Below are 13,612 nucleotides of genomic sequence, written 5' to 3'. Positions count from 1 at the left end.
GGATTTCTTCCTTGCTAGGTTTACATAAAATGTGCCAAAGAAATGTATTCTTCATTGGGAAAAATAATTTTGTCTAATTTGGTAGTTATTAAAAGGGAGGTTCAAAATATGAGGGAACCCGCGAGTAAAAAAGAGAGATGTAAAGAACAACATGAATAGAGGATTTATTATTATTTTGCAAGGAAGGATATAAAGAAAGAGTAATTTTGCAAGAGAAGGGATCTCGTATAGTAAATTCTTGCCCTAGAGTAAAATGACTGGTTATTTAAGAAATAGGTAGCATAGAACAGGTCAGAACATTCTAGCATGTTATAGATGATCTGCATAAGTTTTGAAAAGTTTGTAAAGGAGAATATATGGATGTATTAAAATGAAATTGTGTATAACAGGCTTTTTAGAAAATAGTCTCTATATCTGAACCAAATTTTCTTAAGGTATTAATTTGCTAAATTACCAGAAACTTTTATTTTCAATCCTGTGATCTACTTCTTTTGAAAGCTTCTCAGATTCATGTAGCTCTCTCCGTTAGCTTTTCTGTCAGCTCCTTTGAGTTTTTCTTCTCTGATTATGACTGCTGTTGTGGCCTAATGCTAAAGTGTTTTGTCTTAGAGGTCTGTGGGAACAGTGTTTTCTCCCAACATAGCTTAATTCTATGCTATTGGTGTTCTTCAATGTGTAACCTCCTTTAGGCTTTTGGTTTTTGCTTAGAAGTGTTTTGAGATTGGCAGGTGCTTGCCCAACTCTATTCCCTTTGGCCTATGGATTTTGGGTTTAGTTTTTTATCCCACCTTTTTTTGTCAGGGTGTGCTGAAGGCAGTGTCAATGGTCAAGCTGTTACTTTGTCCTGTACCAATGCTAGGGTAGTACACTGCCGGCTTCGGGTCCATCGTGTCCCTTGGTAGGGCCCCCAGAGCCAGAGGACTTCAAGTCAGGGGAATTGTACTCAGCTGGATATTCTCGGCCAGATGAGAGTGGAGGTGGGCAAGCACTCCTTGGCAGTCACAGAGCTGTAACCCCACCAGAGCTGTAACACTGTTCAATAAAACTGTTTTCTTCTACCTCTGGCTTGCCTTTGAATTCTTTCCTGGGCAAAACTGAGAACCTTTACAGGCTAAGACCCACTCTGGGGCTTGCCGGTCCTGCATCAAATCCACACTTTTTTTTAAGAGAAACCATCAATGATCCCTGTTCCTAAAGAACAAGGTTAAAATTCCTTTCCCTAGTATTCATTCCTTTAAAATCTTTCTCCTGATGTTCAACCTAAAATCTAGAAACTCTTTTATGACTGATTCTGCTCCTATCAACAAATTCTCTGATTTCTTATATCCGTATTTTGGGAAAGGCCACCTGCTTCTCCTGGTACTTCACTTCCTTCTGCTATCTCTTCCCTCCCAATTTTCACATGTCCATAAAACTCATATATTTCAAGGCCTCTTAACTTTTTTTTTTTTTTTTTGGAACTGACTGCAGCACCTCTGATATCAAGAACTGAGGTGAATTATTTTATTTTACTTTACTTTATTTTATTTTATTTTATTTTTTTTATTATACTTTAAGTTCTAGGGTACATGTGCATAACGTGCAGGTTACATATGTATACATGTGCCATGTTGGTGTGCTGCACCCATCAACTCATCAGCACCCATCAATTCATCATTTATATCAGGTATAACTCCCCAATGCAATCCCTCCCCCCTCCCCCCTCCCCATGATAGGCCCCAGTGTGTGATGTTCCCCTTCCCGAGTCCAAGTGAGCTCATTGTTCAGTTCCCACCTATGAGTGAGAACATGCGGTGAAGGCCTCTTAACTCTTATGCAAGTTTATGTGGTGCTTATCTTAGAGCAGGTACCACTTTCTGTTTTGTAATGTATTATTTATGAACACATCATACCTATAGTACATTTACTGAATGAATGAATGGTATCAAATATTTTTATTAAGCGTTGGGGAAAAATTGGTGTTTCACTATTGCTTTCAATTTTTAACTATTTTTTTCTGAGACTTGTTAGGTTGACCCCACAACTCACCGCTGAGAAAAACTGCAGTCTAAATTAATCAGTGTGCTCTAGAGACTCAATAAATGCAAAATTGCTAGTCTAAAATAAGGCTAGGTGAGCCTGGCAAAGGTACTTTTCACTTTTCTATTAAATAAGATTTTTTTTTACCCAAAGTCAGTGGCCACCTCTTTCTACATCCTCCAGAAATACTCCTGTTTGTATAAATAGTTCATACATAGTATATAAATGTTATGATTACTTTGGCTAAAGGAGTCTAGGCATGCCTGGGTCAGAGGCACAACACAGTCTACTGTTTCAACATATGGGCTCAAAATCTGACAAACCAGCTGTGAGTCCTTTCTTCCTTCCTACTAGAGGTTTGTAACCTTGGGGAATTTAAATAACCTTTCCATAGCCCAGTTTCTCATTTGTAAATGGGTATATTAACAGTACCTCCTTCTAATGCTGCTTGTAAAGTTACTCAAAATAATGCTTGTAAAGTACCTAGCACAGTAAACCTAATAATTTGTTGCTATTTATTATAATAAATCATTATTATAACTATCATATTTATTAAAATAAATAAAGTATGATATTGATTAAAATTAATTGTTATTCCTGACTTTCCTATGCCTGTGTAGAAGAGCAGAAGGGTCAGAGTGAATTGTGGATAAGAGCATGAAAGAGCAAAGCAAATATCAGAGGTCAAAATTTTATAAGGCCTATTAATTTTTAGAAACTGTGTATAGAATTGATTGAAAATTATCCAGGACATACATGCCCTTAATCCAAATCAATTGTGTTGGTATATTCCACTGTTTTATAATTATAAATATTATAACCTGAACATTCCAGTGGTCAATTATAATTTATTAAGGGCAATTCCAATACTGACAATGCATTTTAATCAATCATACCCTGTACCTATCTTGCAAAAGATGAAGCCATATATTTTAAAACTTTGCAGTTAGTTTTATTGCTTTAATTCACCGTGTTTAGTTTTCCCCTATGTAAACACAGGAATTCTCCCCCAAAGCACCAAAGATTAATCAGACAAAATCAACAAACGTTTGCTGTTTAATAAATGAGTGCGTGGCTATAAGGAGGAGATAATTTAAAAAGCTAAAAAAGAAAAGGCTGACACAACAGCCTTTTGCCAAACATGTAAGAGAACAAGGCCATATGTCTCCCTGGATTTAAGAGAAGAAACCTTAGCCTCCCTGGCAGCACCAAGAAAAATGTAGAGATTTTGAACTGAAATCATTGGTCAGCAATTCCACTTATTTTCTTGATTTCTCCCAATTCAGAACAGCACTGGGGAGGTCTGAGGGACAAAAGTGAGTTAGAGCAACTTAAAATGCCAGAGAAGGTGATAACTGTCTTACTAATTATCTGCAAGCAGAATGATCACTAGTAAATATTTTCCTGGCTGAGATTTACACATCCTACAGGCTAGGGAGACCTGGAGGGTGTAGAGTGTCTCTGAGAGTAAAGACAAAACATGGAGTTTTCAGAATGTGCATCACCACACTGGTATCCAAATGAAAACACAGTACTTGAATTCCAATGCAAACTGGTATTTACTGATGACAGAATCATTTTGTGACTTATACTATAATAATCAAAGCTTGTTCCACTGGTTGTAAAAGTTCTGGCAGATCTCTACCCTCTCTTTGTCTCAGTTCCTCACATGTAAAAATAATAATAATAATAATAATGCCAACTTTACAGATTTTTTGTGAGAATTTACTAACGTAGCACTTATAAATAATTTAGAACAGTTAATACTTAAAATTATTATTGTTATTATTATTGACTAATGTATGTATCTTTTTTCTATAGAATCAGAAATTCTTGCTTTGCTATTTTTCCCTTTTTTCAAGTAAATTTCATTTCATTTCCTATGCATATGTCATATGTTTAAAGTTCAGAATAAGACAAAGAAAGGTAGCTTTCCTTCCCTTCTAGAATATCATGTGATAGTTAATATTGAGTGTCAACTTGATTGGATTGAAGGATGCAAGGTATTGATCCTGGGTGTATCTGTGAGGGTGTGGTCAAAGGAAATTAATATTTGAGTCAGTGGACTGGGAGAGGCAGACCCACCTTCAATCTGAGTAGGTACCATCTAATCAGCTGCCAGTATGATTAGGATAAAAGCAGGCAGAGGAACATGGAAGGACTAGATGGGCTAAGTCTTTTGTCCTTCATCTTTCTTCTGTGCTGGATGATCCCTGCCCTCGAACATTGAACTCCAAGTTCTTCAGCTTTTGGACTCTTGGACTTACACCAGTGGTTTGCCAGAGGCTGTTAGAACTTCGACCACAGATTGAAGGCTGCACTGTCGACTTTCCAACTTTTGACGTTCGGGGAATTGGACTGGCTTCTTTGCTCCTCAGCTTGCAGACTATTGTCTGCAATAGTCTATTGTAGGACTTCACCTTGTGATTGTGTCAGTAAATACTCTTTAATAAAATCCCCTTCATATATACATCTATCCTATTAGTTCTGTCCCTCTAGATAACTCTAATAAATATCATAACATCATATCCCTTTTGCCCTCTGTGATGATAAGAAACCTCTGGAGTTTCTAAGCAGATCCTTTCCCATTTTGTATTCTCTGTATGACCATTTCTCATCTCAAACTAAATATATCTATAGACGAACCAAAAACTAGATAATAAAATAGCTGGTTTTCTATAGGTTTATTTTCTTAAAACTAGAAACATATAATAATTCACTTCGGACTGGCATGATTTTAAAAATCATGACTCATATTCATTTCATATTACTACTGAGGCCCAGAGAGACTAATCTACTTGCCTGAGAATATAGGCCATAAGTGGGAAGCCAGGACAAGGATCCACTATGCATGGATCCTTGCAAACTTACCTTGCATAATGCCCATGCAAACCTACCACACGTCCTCAAATTTCCACAGTGTTTGCAGGTGCACTGTGGCATCACCCTGCTTTTAAAACACCTATTCTCTCAAACACCTATTCTAACTTTGCCAAACTGAGAGTAGCAGCACTTAGTATTCCATACCATTTAGGAGTCAGAAATATTTTCACTGCACTTTAATTCCAGGTGGCATCAGAGTGTCACGAAAGGGTTAATATCATCCCCTAACGAGTATTTATGTTACCCAAGAGCAATCCTTTAAAAAACAGAAGAACAAATAGTGTTCATGGGTCTGCATCTAATATTGGAATCAGTCTACATGTTCCCATAAAGTCCCTGAAATCATTTATTTTTTATAGCATCATTCAATAATTGATGTGTAAAATGATAATACTGACTTTGTAACAAAGATTCCATTATAGCCCATAAACTTCACTTTTAAAAAAGGAGATGAGAATGTCATCCATTTTAGAAAAATGTCCATTAAAGTGACTGTTTTCTCAAGTTTGATATTTAGAGTGTAATGATGTAGCCAACTTCCTACTGAATAGTTCCTTTCAGAGCCCTAACAGGCATCCTAAATTCAACGTGTCCAAAATAAAATCAATGTCCACCCTCGAATCATCTCCTACATCCTTCCTTCTCTCAGGAAATTGGATCAAACAAATTCCTGCAAAAATCCAGAGACTTGACCTTGACACTCCCATCTCCTACACCTGCCAGAATCAAGCACGCAATCCAACTCTCTTAATCTCATGTATGAAATGCCTCTTGGTATTACCTACTCCTCTCACACCTCACTGTGCACTATTTGGCTCTAAGCAGACATCATTTCCTACACAGACTACATGGAATAATGCCACAGACTCTTACCCAGACCTCCGGGAAAGAACAGCTCTTCTCTATTCCATTTTCTACATTGTATCCACAGCAATCCTTCTGTGACACAACTCGTATCCTGTTTGCTTTGATTTTTAAGTTCATTCAGTGGCTTCCCACTTTTAATCCATTCAGTGTATCTTATTCACTCATTTAGTTATCCATATGATGAAAAAGACACATCAAACCCATTCCAAATCAAATCTAGGACTGTAGTAATACCCTACATTCAGTCAAAATGTTCACCCCCATCTCATACCCCAATCTCCCGCACACATGACAGACAACATCCTAATTCCCATATTCATAATTAGTATTGTTTGGCTTTTGAAAAGTTTTGTTGTATTTTTCTATATTCTTAAAGTCTACATTTTTAAAATTTTAGTTATTTTTAGTGTTTTAAGCAGTGTTATATTGTATATAATCTTTGAAGGATATATTTTTTTTTTCTTATAATTTTATTTTAGATTCGGGGTATATGTGCAAGTTTGTTACATGGATATACCGTGTGATGCTCAGGTTTGGGGTACAAATTATCCCATTATTCAGGCTGTGAACATAGTACCCAATAGGTAGTTTCTGTACATAATTTACTATTATATATTCAAGATTCAATCATGTTGATGGAAGTCAAAATGAACTGCATTCATTTTAACTACTAAACTACCATATAAGATTTCTTTGTATTGATATACCAACATTTATTCATCAACTTTTCCACTAATAGATCTATCGGTTATTTTCAGGCTTTATTTTTATAAATTGTAGTGCTATGGATATTTTGTTTATGTGAAATAAATTATCTTGGGTATATGACTTTAAGTGCTGAGTTACATATGAATGTTCAGATTTCAGAGATAATGCCCAACTGTTACCTGAAGTTATTATAAAAATGTAGAGACACATCACCTTTAGCAATTGGTATTATCAGCCATTTATAGTGTTTGCCAACTGACTAAATACAAGTGATATATCACTGTAGCCTTGATCTGCAGTTTTCCAAGTAAAGCTCATGTTAATTATTTCTTCACAAATTTATTTGTTATATGTGTTTCATTTTCTATGAAGTGTCACTTCAGTTCTGTTGCCCACTTTTTCTATTGGATTATTTGGGTTTTTCTTATTAGTTATAGAAAATTTTTATATATACTTGATATATATAACAATCAAATTACTTATGTACTTAATAACTTGTCAATTGCGTTTTCTTTATATATATTCTACGATTTTTAACTTCTCTTTTTACCTTCTTTAAAGTACATTTGAATGAACTAACTTTCTCAAGTTTAACCTAGTCAAATTCTCAATACTTTGTGGTAAATTTTTATGTTTTAAGAATTTTTTATTCCAAGGTCTTATAGATGTCTAAATATTTTTCTGTTAAAGTTTTAGCCTTGTTTTTGACATTTAAGTCCTAAATCCAAACTTCATGACATGAGTTAGGCATCCAATTTCGTCTCTTTCCACATGGATTGCCACTTTATTCTCAGTTCCATTTATTGAACAGCCTCTCTTTTCCACATTGATCTGCAGTGCCCCTTCTGTCATATACAGAATGTTCCAAACATATGTACATATGTGGTTCGCCATCAGAGGGCTAATTCTCTTCCTTTGGACAATTTGTCTCCCCCTGTGCTTCTCTGTTCCAATTATATAGGCTTAATTACTCTAAATTTTAAGACTTGTCACATCCCCACTCTGTATTTTTCCCCTTTAGAAGTATCCTGGGCTTTCTGGAATCTTTGTCATTCCATTAGAATGTTAGCATTTTTTTGCTTTTTACTAGTTATTTCCTACTCTTATGCTGTAAACCTCAATTTTAATGTTACAGCCTTTGTGAAGGTTCTTTTTTTTCTTTTCACTTTTTTGAGATGAAGTCTCACTATATTGCCCAGCCTGGACTCAAACTCCTGAACTCAAGCAATCCTCCCACCTCAGCTTTCTGAGTACCTGGGATTACAGGCACACACCACCATGCCTGGCTTGAGAAATGTTGTCCAGTACTCCAGATCCAGTGTCCTCTTCTTCCTGATCCCAATATCAATTATGTTTTGTAATCATTTCTAACTTATTTTACCTTTTTAGTGGAATATATATTCAGTCATTCATTGCATAATGATGGGGAAGTGTTCTGAGAAGAGCATCACTAGATGATGTCATCATTGTGCAAACATCATAGAATGTACTTACACAGACTAAATAGTATAGCCTACTGCACACTTAGGCTGTATGGTATAGCCTATTGCTCCTAGGCTACAAACATGTTTAACATGTTACTACACTCAATACTATCGGAAATTATAACACAATTATAAGTATTTGTGTATCTAAACATATCCAAACATAGAAAAGGTACAGCAAAATGTTATAATTTGTTTAACTTTTATTTTAAGTTCAGGGGCACATGTGCAGGTTTGTTCCATCAGTAAACATGTGTCATGTGGGTTTGTCGTACACACTTGTTCATCACCCAGGTATTAGGCCTAATACTCATTACTCATTAGTTATTTTTCCTGATCTTCTGATCTTCTCTCTCCTCCTGCCCTCAACCCTAGTGTGTGTTGTTCCTGTCTACGTTTCTATGTGTCCTCATTGTTTAGCTCCCACTTATAAATGAGAACATGTGCTATTTGGTTTTCTGTTCCTGCATTAGTTTGCTAAGGCTAATTGCCTCCAGCTCCATCCATGCCCCTGCAAAGGACATGATCTCATTCTTTTTTATGGCTACATAGTATTCCATGGTATATATGTACCACATTTTCTTTATCTAGCCTATCATTGATGGGCATTTAGGTTGATTCCATGTCTTTGCTAATATGAATAGTGTTGCAATGAACATATGCATGAATGTCTCTTTATAATAGAACGATTTATATTCCTTAGGGTATTATACACTAATGGGATTGCTGGGTTGAATAGTATTTCTGTCTTTAGGTCTCTGATGAATCAATCACCACACTGTCTTCCACAATAGCTGAACTAATTTACACTCCCACCAACAGGAAATAAGTGTTCCTTTTTATGCACAACCTTACCAGCATATGTTGTTTTTTGACTTTTTAATAGTAGCCATTCTGATTGGCATGAGATGGAATCTCATTGTGGTTCTGATTTGCAATTATCTAATAATCAGTGATGTTGAGCTTTTTTTCTAGTCCCATTAAATTGCCATTAACATTCTTCACAGAAACAGAAAAGACTATTTTAAAATTCATATGAAGCCAAAAAAAAAGCCCAAAAGCCAAAGCAATCCTAAGCAAAAAGAGCAACACCAAACTATACTACAGGGCTACAGTAACGAAAACAGCATGGTACTGGTACAAAAACAGACATATAGACCAATGGAACAGAATACAGAACCCAGAAATAAGATTGCACACCTACAACTATCTTATCTTTCACAAACCTGACCAAAATAGGCAATTGGGAAAGGATTCCCTATTCAATAAATGGTGCTGGGAGAACTGGCTAGCCATATGCAGAAAATGGAAACTGGACACCTTCCTTACATTATGTAGAAAATTAACTCAAGATGGATTAAATACTTGAATATAGTAAAACCCAAAACTATAATAACCCTGGAAGACAACCTAGGCAATACCATTCAGGACATGGACACACACAAAGATTTCATGATGAAGACACCAAAAGCAATTGCAACAAAAGCAAAAATTGACAAATGTGATCTAATTAAATTAAAAAGCTTCTGCACAGCAAAGGAAACTAACAACAGAGTAAACAGACAACCTACAGAATGGGAGAAAATTTTTGCACTCTATGCATCTGACAAAGGTCTAATATCCTGCATCTATAAGGAACTGAAAATAAATTTACAAGAAAAAAAACACTAAAAAGTGGGCAAAAGACATGAACAGACACTCCTCAAAAGAAGACATACATGTGGCCAAAAATCATATGAAAAAAACTAACTCAATGTCGGTGATCATTACTAAAATATTATGGGATCACTATCATATATGTAGTCAGTTGTTGACCAAAAAATTATATGTCACATGATTACACACACACACACACACACACAGAGTCACATAAATACATACAGAAAGAGAAAAATGTTTACTATATATTTCACTTTAAGCTCCATGACAGGTGGGAGCCTTGTTCCCTTATGTCCCAAACGTCAGGGACCTCAGTTATACCCCCAGGATTTGCATACAGTAAGAACTTAATAAATAATTAATTAATTGATGAATGAAGGAATGAATGAAAATATCTCAAAAATTAACTAATAGTGTATGCTAATATTGGGTACTTATGAATTGTTTAAAATTTAGACATATAAGTGATCTTAGAAACTGCCTACTCCAAAACCTTTGCTTTAATAATGGAGATGCACAGGTTCAGAAGGATCTTTTTATAAGTAAAAAAGCTTGTTTTAGCAGACTTAAAACACGAAAAATTCAGTTAGATACACTTTGCATAGCATGATCTGCTTACAAATAAAATATTTTGAAAACAAGATACACATTCCTAAAGTAAAATTCTGAAATAAGTGACAATTGAAAATGAAATTAAAACCCTCAAGTCTATTTTCCATTTATTCAAGACAAATAGTATTAATATAAAACTTGAAAGTAGTACAATGTACTGAATGTTTGTGTCTCTGCAAAATTCATATAGTGAAATCCTAAACTCAATGTGATATTAGGAGATAGGGCCTTTGGGGGATGGTTAAGTCACGAAGGTGGAACCTTCACAAATGCGATTAGTGCCCTTACAAAATATGCCCCAGAGAGATTTCTCAACTATTCTGCCTAGTGAGGTTAGTGAGAAGTCAGCTGTTTATAAGGAACAGCCCTTATCAGAAATTGCATCTGCTAGCACTTTCATCTTGGAATCCCCAGTCTCCAAAATTATAAGAAATAAATGCCTGTTATTTGTTAGCCACCAAGTCTACATTTTTTTAACAACCTGAACGAAGTAAAACAACAAGTCTTGTAAACAAAGAGAACAACAGTTTAATTACAATTTAAGTACAAGGAAAAGTTATTTTTGCCTTGCATTGTTAAATTTCACATTTTGAGATTTAAGACTTAAGGAGCATTAAGGACATAAATCAGCAAAACTGTACCTTTTTGTTACTTGTAGGAAAGCCTATCAAAGTTTTGCTGAATCAGATTATAACATTTTTGTGTGTGGGTGACCAACCTAGATGGTTTCCTTCAACAAATGACAGAGTGATCATTCCAAACTGATGTAATCCATCAAAAACACTTTTCTACATTCAGCCAAGCAGCAAGCAACTCAACTGATTCTGACAAAGAAGCTGAAAAGGCTGATTAATTCTGGGGTTTTAACTAAAGATCAGCAAATCATTCCCCATGTTCATTTGTCAAAAACGTGGACTTATAACGTTCCCCTCTCAGAATAACTGTGTATAAAGGCACAAAAAATGCATGTAAACTACCTAAATGGGTCTAGCATCAGTCACTCCCAAAATTTTTTTAATTATTTATATTAGTCAAAATCTAAAATGAAAGCTCCATTTTAAAAGACAAGGAAGCAATTCAGGATACCCCTAAATGAACAAGAGCATTTTTGTAATCTAAAGCAAACTCAATATATCTAAAATACTCTTTGAACAAAAATTAAATTTTGGAAAAGCTCTTATGTTTCCCTAAACTTCATATAAACTGAGAGTGTTAATGAAATTCTGCTTATTAAAATATTTTGTTCAATAAATATCTCAAAAATATCTATAGCATTAAAAGCAGATCACATTCATTAAATAAATGTAAATCTCAACTTGATAATTTAGATTCACTTTTCCAAAAGGTACAAACATTTCATCAAACTTCAATTGAAGCTTGCTTTTTGTCATATTTATGCATAAAACTTTTGCCAAACAGAGAATATGTTCATTCAATGAGAACAAAACTAATTTTGAGTACTCTTACATATTTTAGAAGTATTGAATTTTCTAGGAATACTTCAGAAACATATTTATAGATCTTGAAGTCAACAAAAAAGCAAGCATAGAGAAAATTGTTTGGAATAACTTCACAAAAAACAAATTTCTCTGGCTTTACTTGATAAATAACCATTCATACAAATTATTATGTTTACATTCATATTTAGTCTTTGAAACTGGTCCCTCAAGAGGAAAATACTGAATTAAAGTAATTTTATAGTATACTTGAAATTATCTTTTTCACTTAACATACAGCCTGCAATCTGGTAAAACTGCATACCACCATGTGTTTTGTTGTAAAAACTGGTTGTTTTATTTCAACTGTTTTGGAAGTCTTTAGTGGTGTCATTCATGCACAGTTCGTTTGCTAAAATCGCCACCTGTCTCACTTTAGTGGTTTTTCCGTTTTATGTTATGTGCTTGGTCTTTAAAGGCTTTTGGCTTCTAGGAGCCTAGATTTAAAATTCTGCCCAGTTTGAATGTTCACTAAACTGTTCTTTTCATACAGTCATAGAACACCAGAATTTATTAGGTTGAATGCTATCTTAGAGGTTAGCTAACTGTTCTCATTTCTTCCAAGAAGACATCTAAGACCAGGAAAAGTAAAGTAACTTCCTCATGGTTAAACATGCATTAATAGTGCTGACAAAATGCTCTTCTAACTCACTAAGGCAAAACTCTTCTGATTCTGAAGTTTCTTATTTTGTCAAGGCATCTCTACAAAAATATTTGCTTCATAAGCACTTACCCCTCAATGCAGGCAGCAGAGATCTCTCCTTCTTATCATCACATTTGTTACATTCACTGAAGTACAGCAGTAAGAAGACATCAACAAGAACCCACATCAGTGAAGTGGCTAGAACCACCTTGCAGTAAACAAATCTCCTCATGTCTTTCCTTGATTTCTAGTTAACACACAGATTGAAGACAAATGCTACTGTGATAAATCCAAGCCACACAGGTGAACTCCAAGATAAAAGCAGGATACATTCCACTGTATTAAAAAAAAAAGAAGAAGAAAATTTCATTAACTGTACAATAGATTTTTGGATAAAGAACATACAACATGAAATGTAGGACTTATTTAATGCTCTCAAATATATCAGCACTCAAGCCTTCGAATCCAAAATTAAAAGCCTAAATAAATGAAAGCTGCTAGCAAGCTAGTTGGCTAACATTTTAATACCTAATACTAGATCTGCCACTACTCTGCTAGGCCCTTGACAAACTATTTGATTCCTTTAAGTTGTATTGTAATGACCTTAAAGTCATATCATGATATTCTTTATAGCACCAGGTTGTCAAATAGTGCAATTCTGAGTTTACTCTAATTCAGTACCTCTGACTAGTCAATAATACTGAAATAGAAATCATCCTAGGATACATTATATTATAGCATCTAAGATCTGGCCTTTATAGACACACGTCTAGGTCCATACACCTCCTAGGGATAGAAGACTTTCTAAGCCACAGTTTCCTCATATGTATAATGTGGATAGAAATGCCAAACCTAGACCTCATTTGTTATGAGGATTACGTAGAATCATACATATAAAGCATCTTGCAGAACAGATAATTATTAAAACATAAAACAGAGCTGGGCATGGTGGCTCACACCTGTAATCCCAGTGCTTTGGGATATCGAGGCAGGTGGATCACCTGAGGTCAGGAGTTTGAGACCAGTCTGGCCAACATGGTAAAACCACGTCTGTACTAAAAATACAAAAATTAGCCAGGCATGGTGGCACATGCCTGTATTCCCGGCTACTCGTGAGGCTGAGGCAGGAGAATCACTTGAACCTGGGAGGTGGAGGGTGCAGTGAGCCGAGACTGCACCACTGCACTCCAGTCTGGGTGACAAGAGCGAAACTCTGTCTCCAAAAAAATAATACATACACA

General features: G+C 35.2%; 1 protein-coding gene across 10 annotated transcripts in view; it reads right to left on the bottom strand.

Annotated features, from left to right (window-relative positions):
* GALNT13 (polypeptide N-acetylgalactosaminyltransferase 13) overlaps positions 1-13,612 on the bottom strand; it is a 594,017-nt gene that overhangs the window by 504,853 nt on the left and 75,552 nt on the right. For 8 of the 10 annotated variants that reach the window (XM_031936436.1, XM_031936437.1, XM_031936435.1 and 5 more), the window contains one exon: positions 12,462-12,707. In XM_031936436.1, the coding sequence (XP_031792296.1) occupies positions 12,462-12,603 (142 nt within the window). In that variant the 5' untranslated portion in view covers positions 12,604-12,707. Of the gene's footprint in view, positions 1-12,461; positions 12,708-13,612 lie in introns of those variants that run through there. The other 2 variants (XM_023217516.1, XM_023217517.1) reach the window with 1 other exon arrangement.

This window comes from Piliocolobus tephrosceles, chromosome 11 (assembly GCF_002776525.5).
Source record: "Piliocolobus tephrosceles isolate RC106 chromosome 11, ASM277652v3, whole genome shotgun sequence".
NCBI classification, from domain to species: domain Eukaryota; kingdom Metazoa; phylum Chordata; class Mammalia; order Primates; family Cercopithecidae; genus Piliocolobus; species Piliocolobus tephrosceles.
This window is presented reverse-complemented; position numbering and strand designations above follow the sequence as displayed.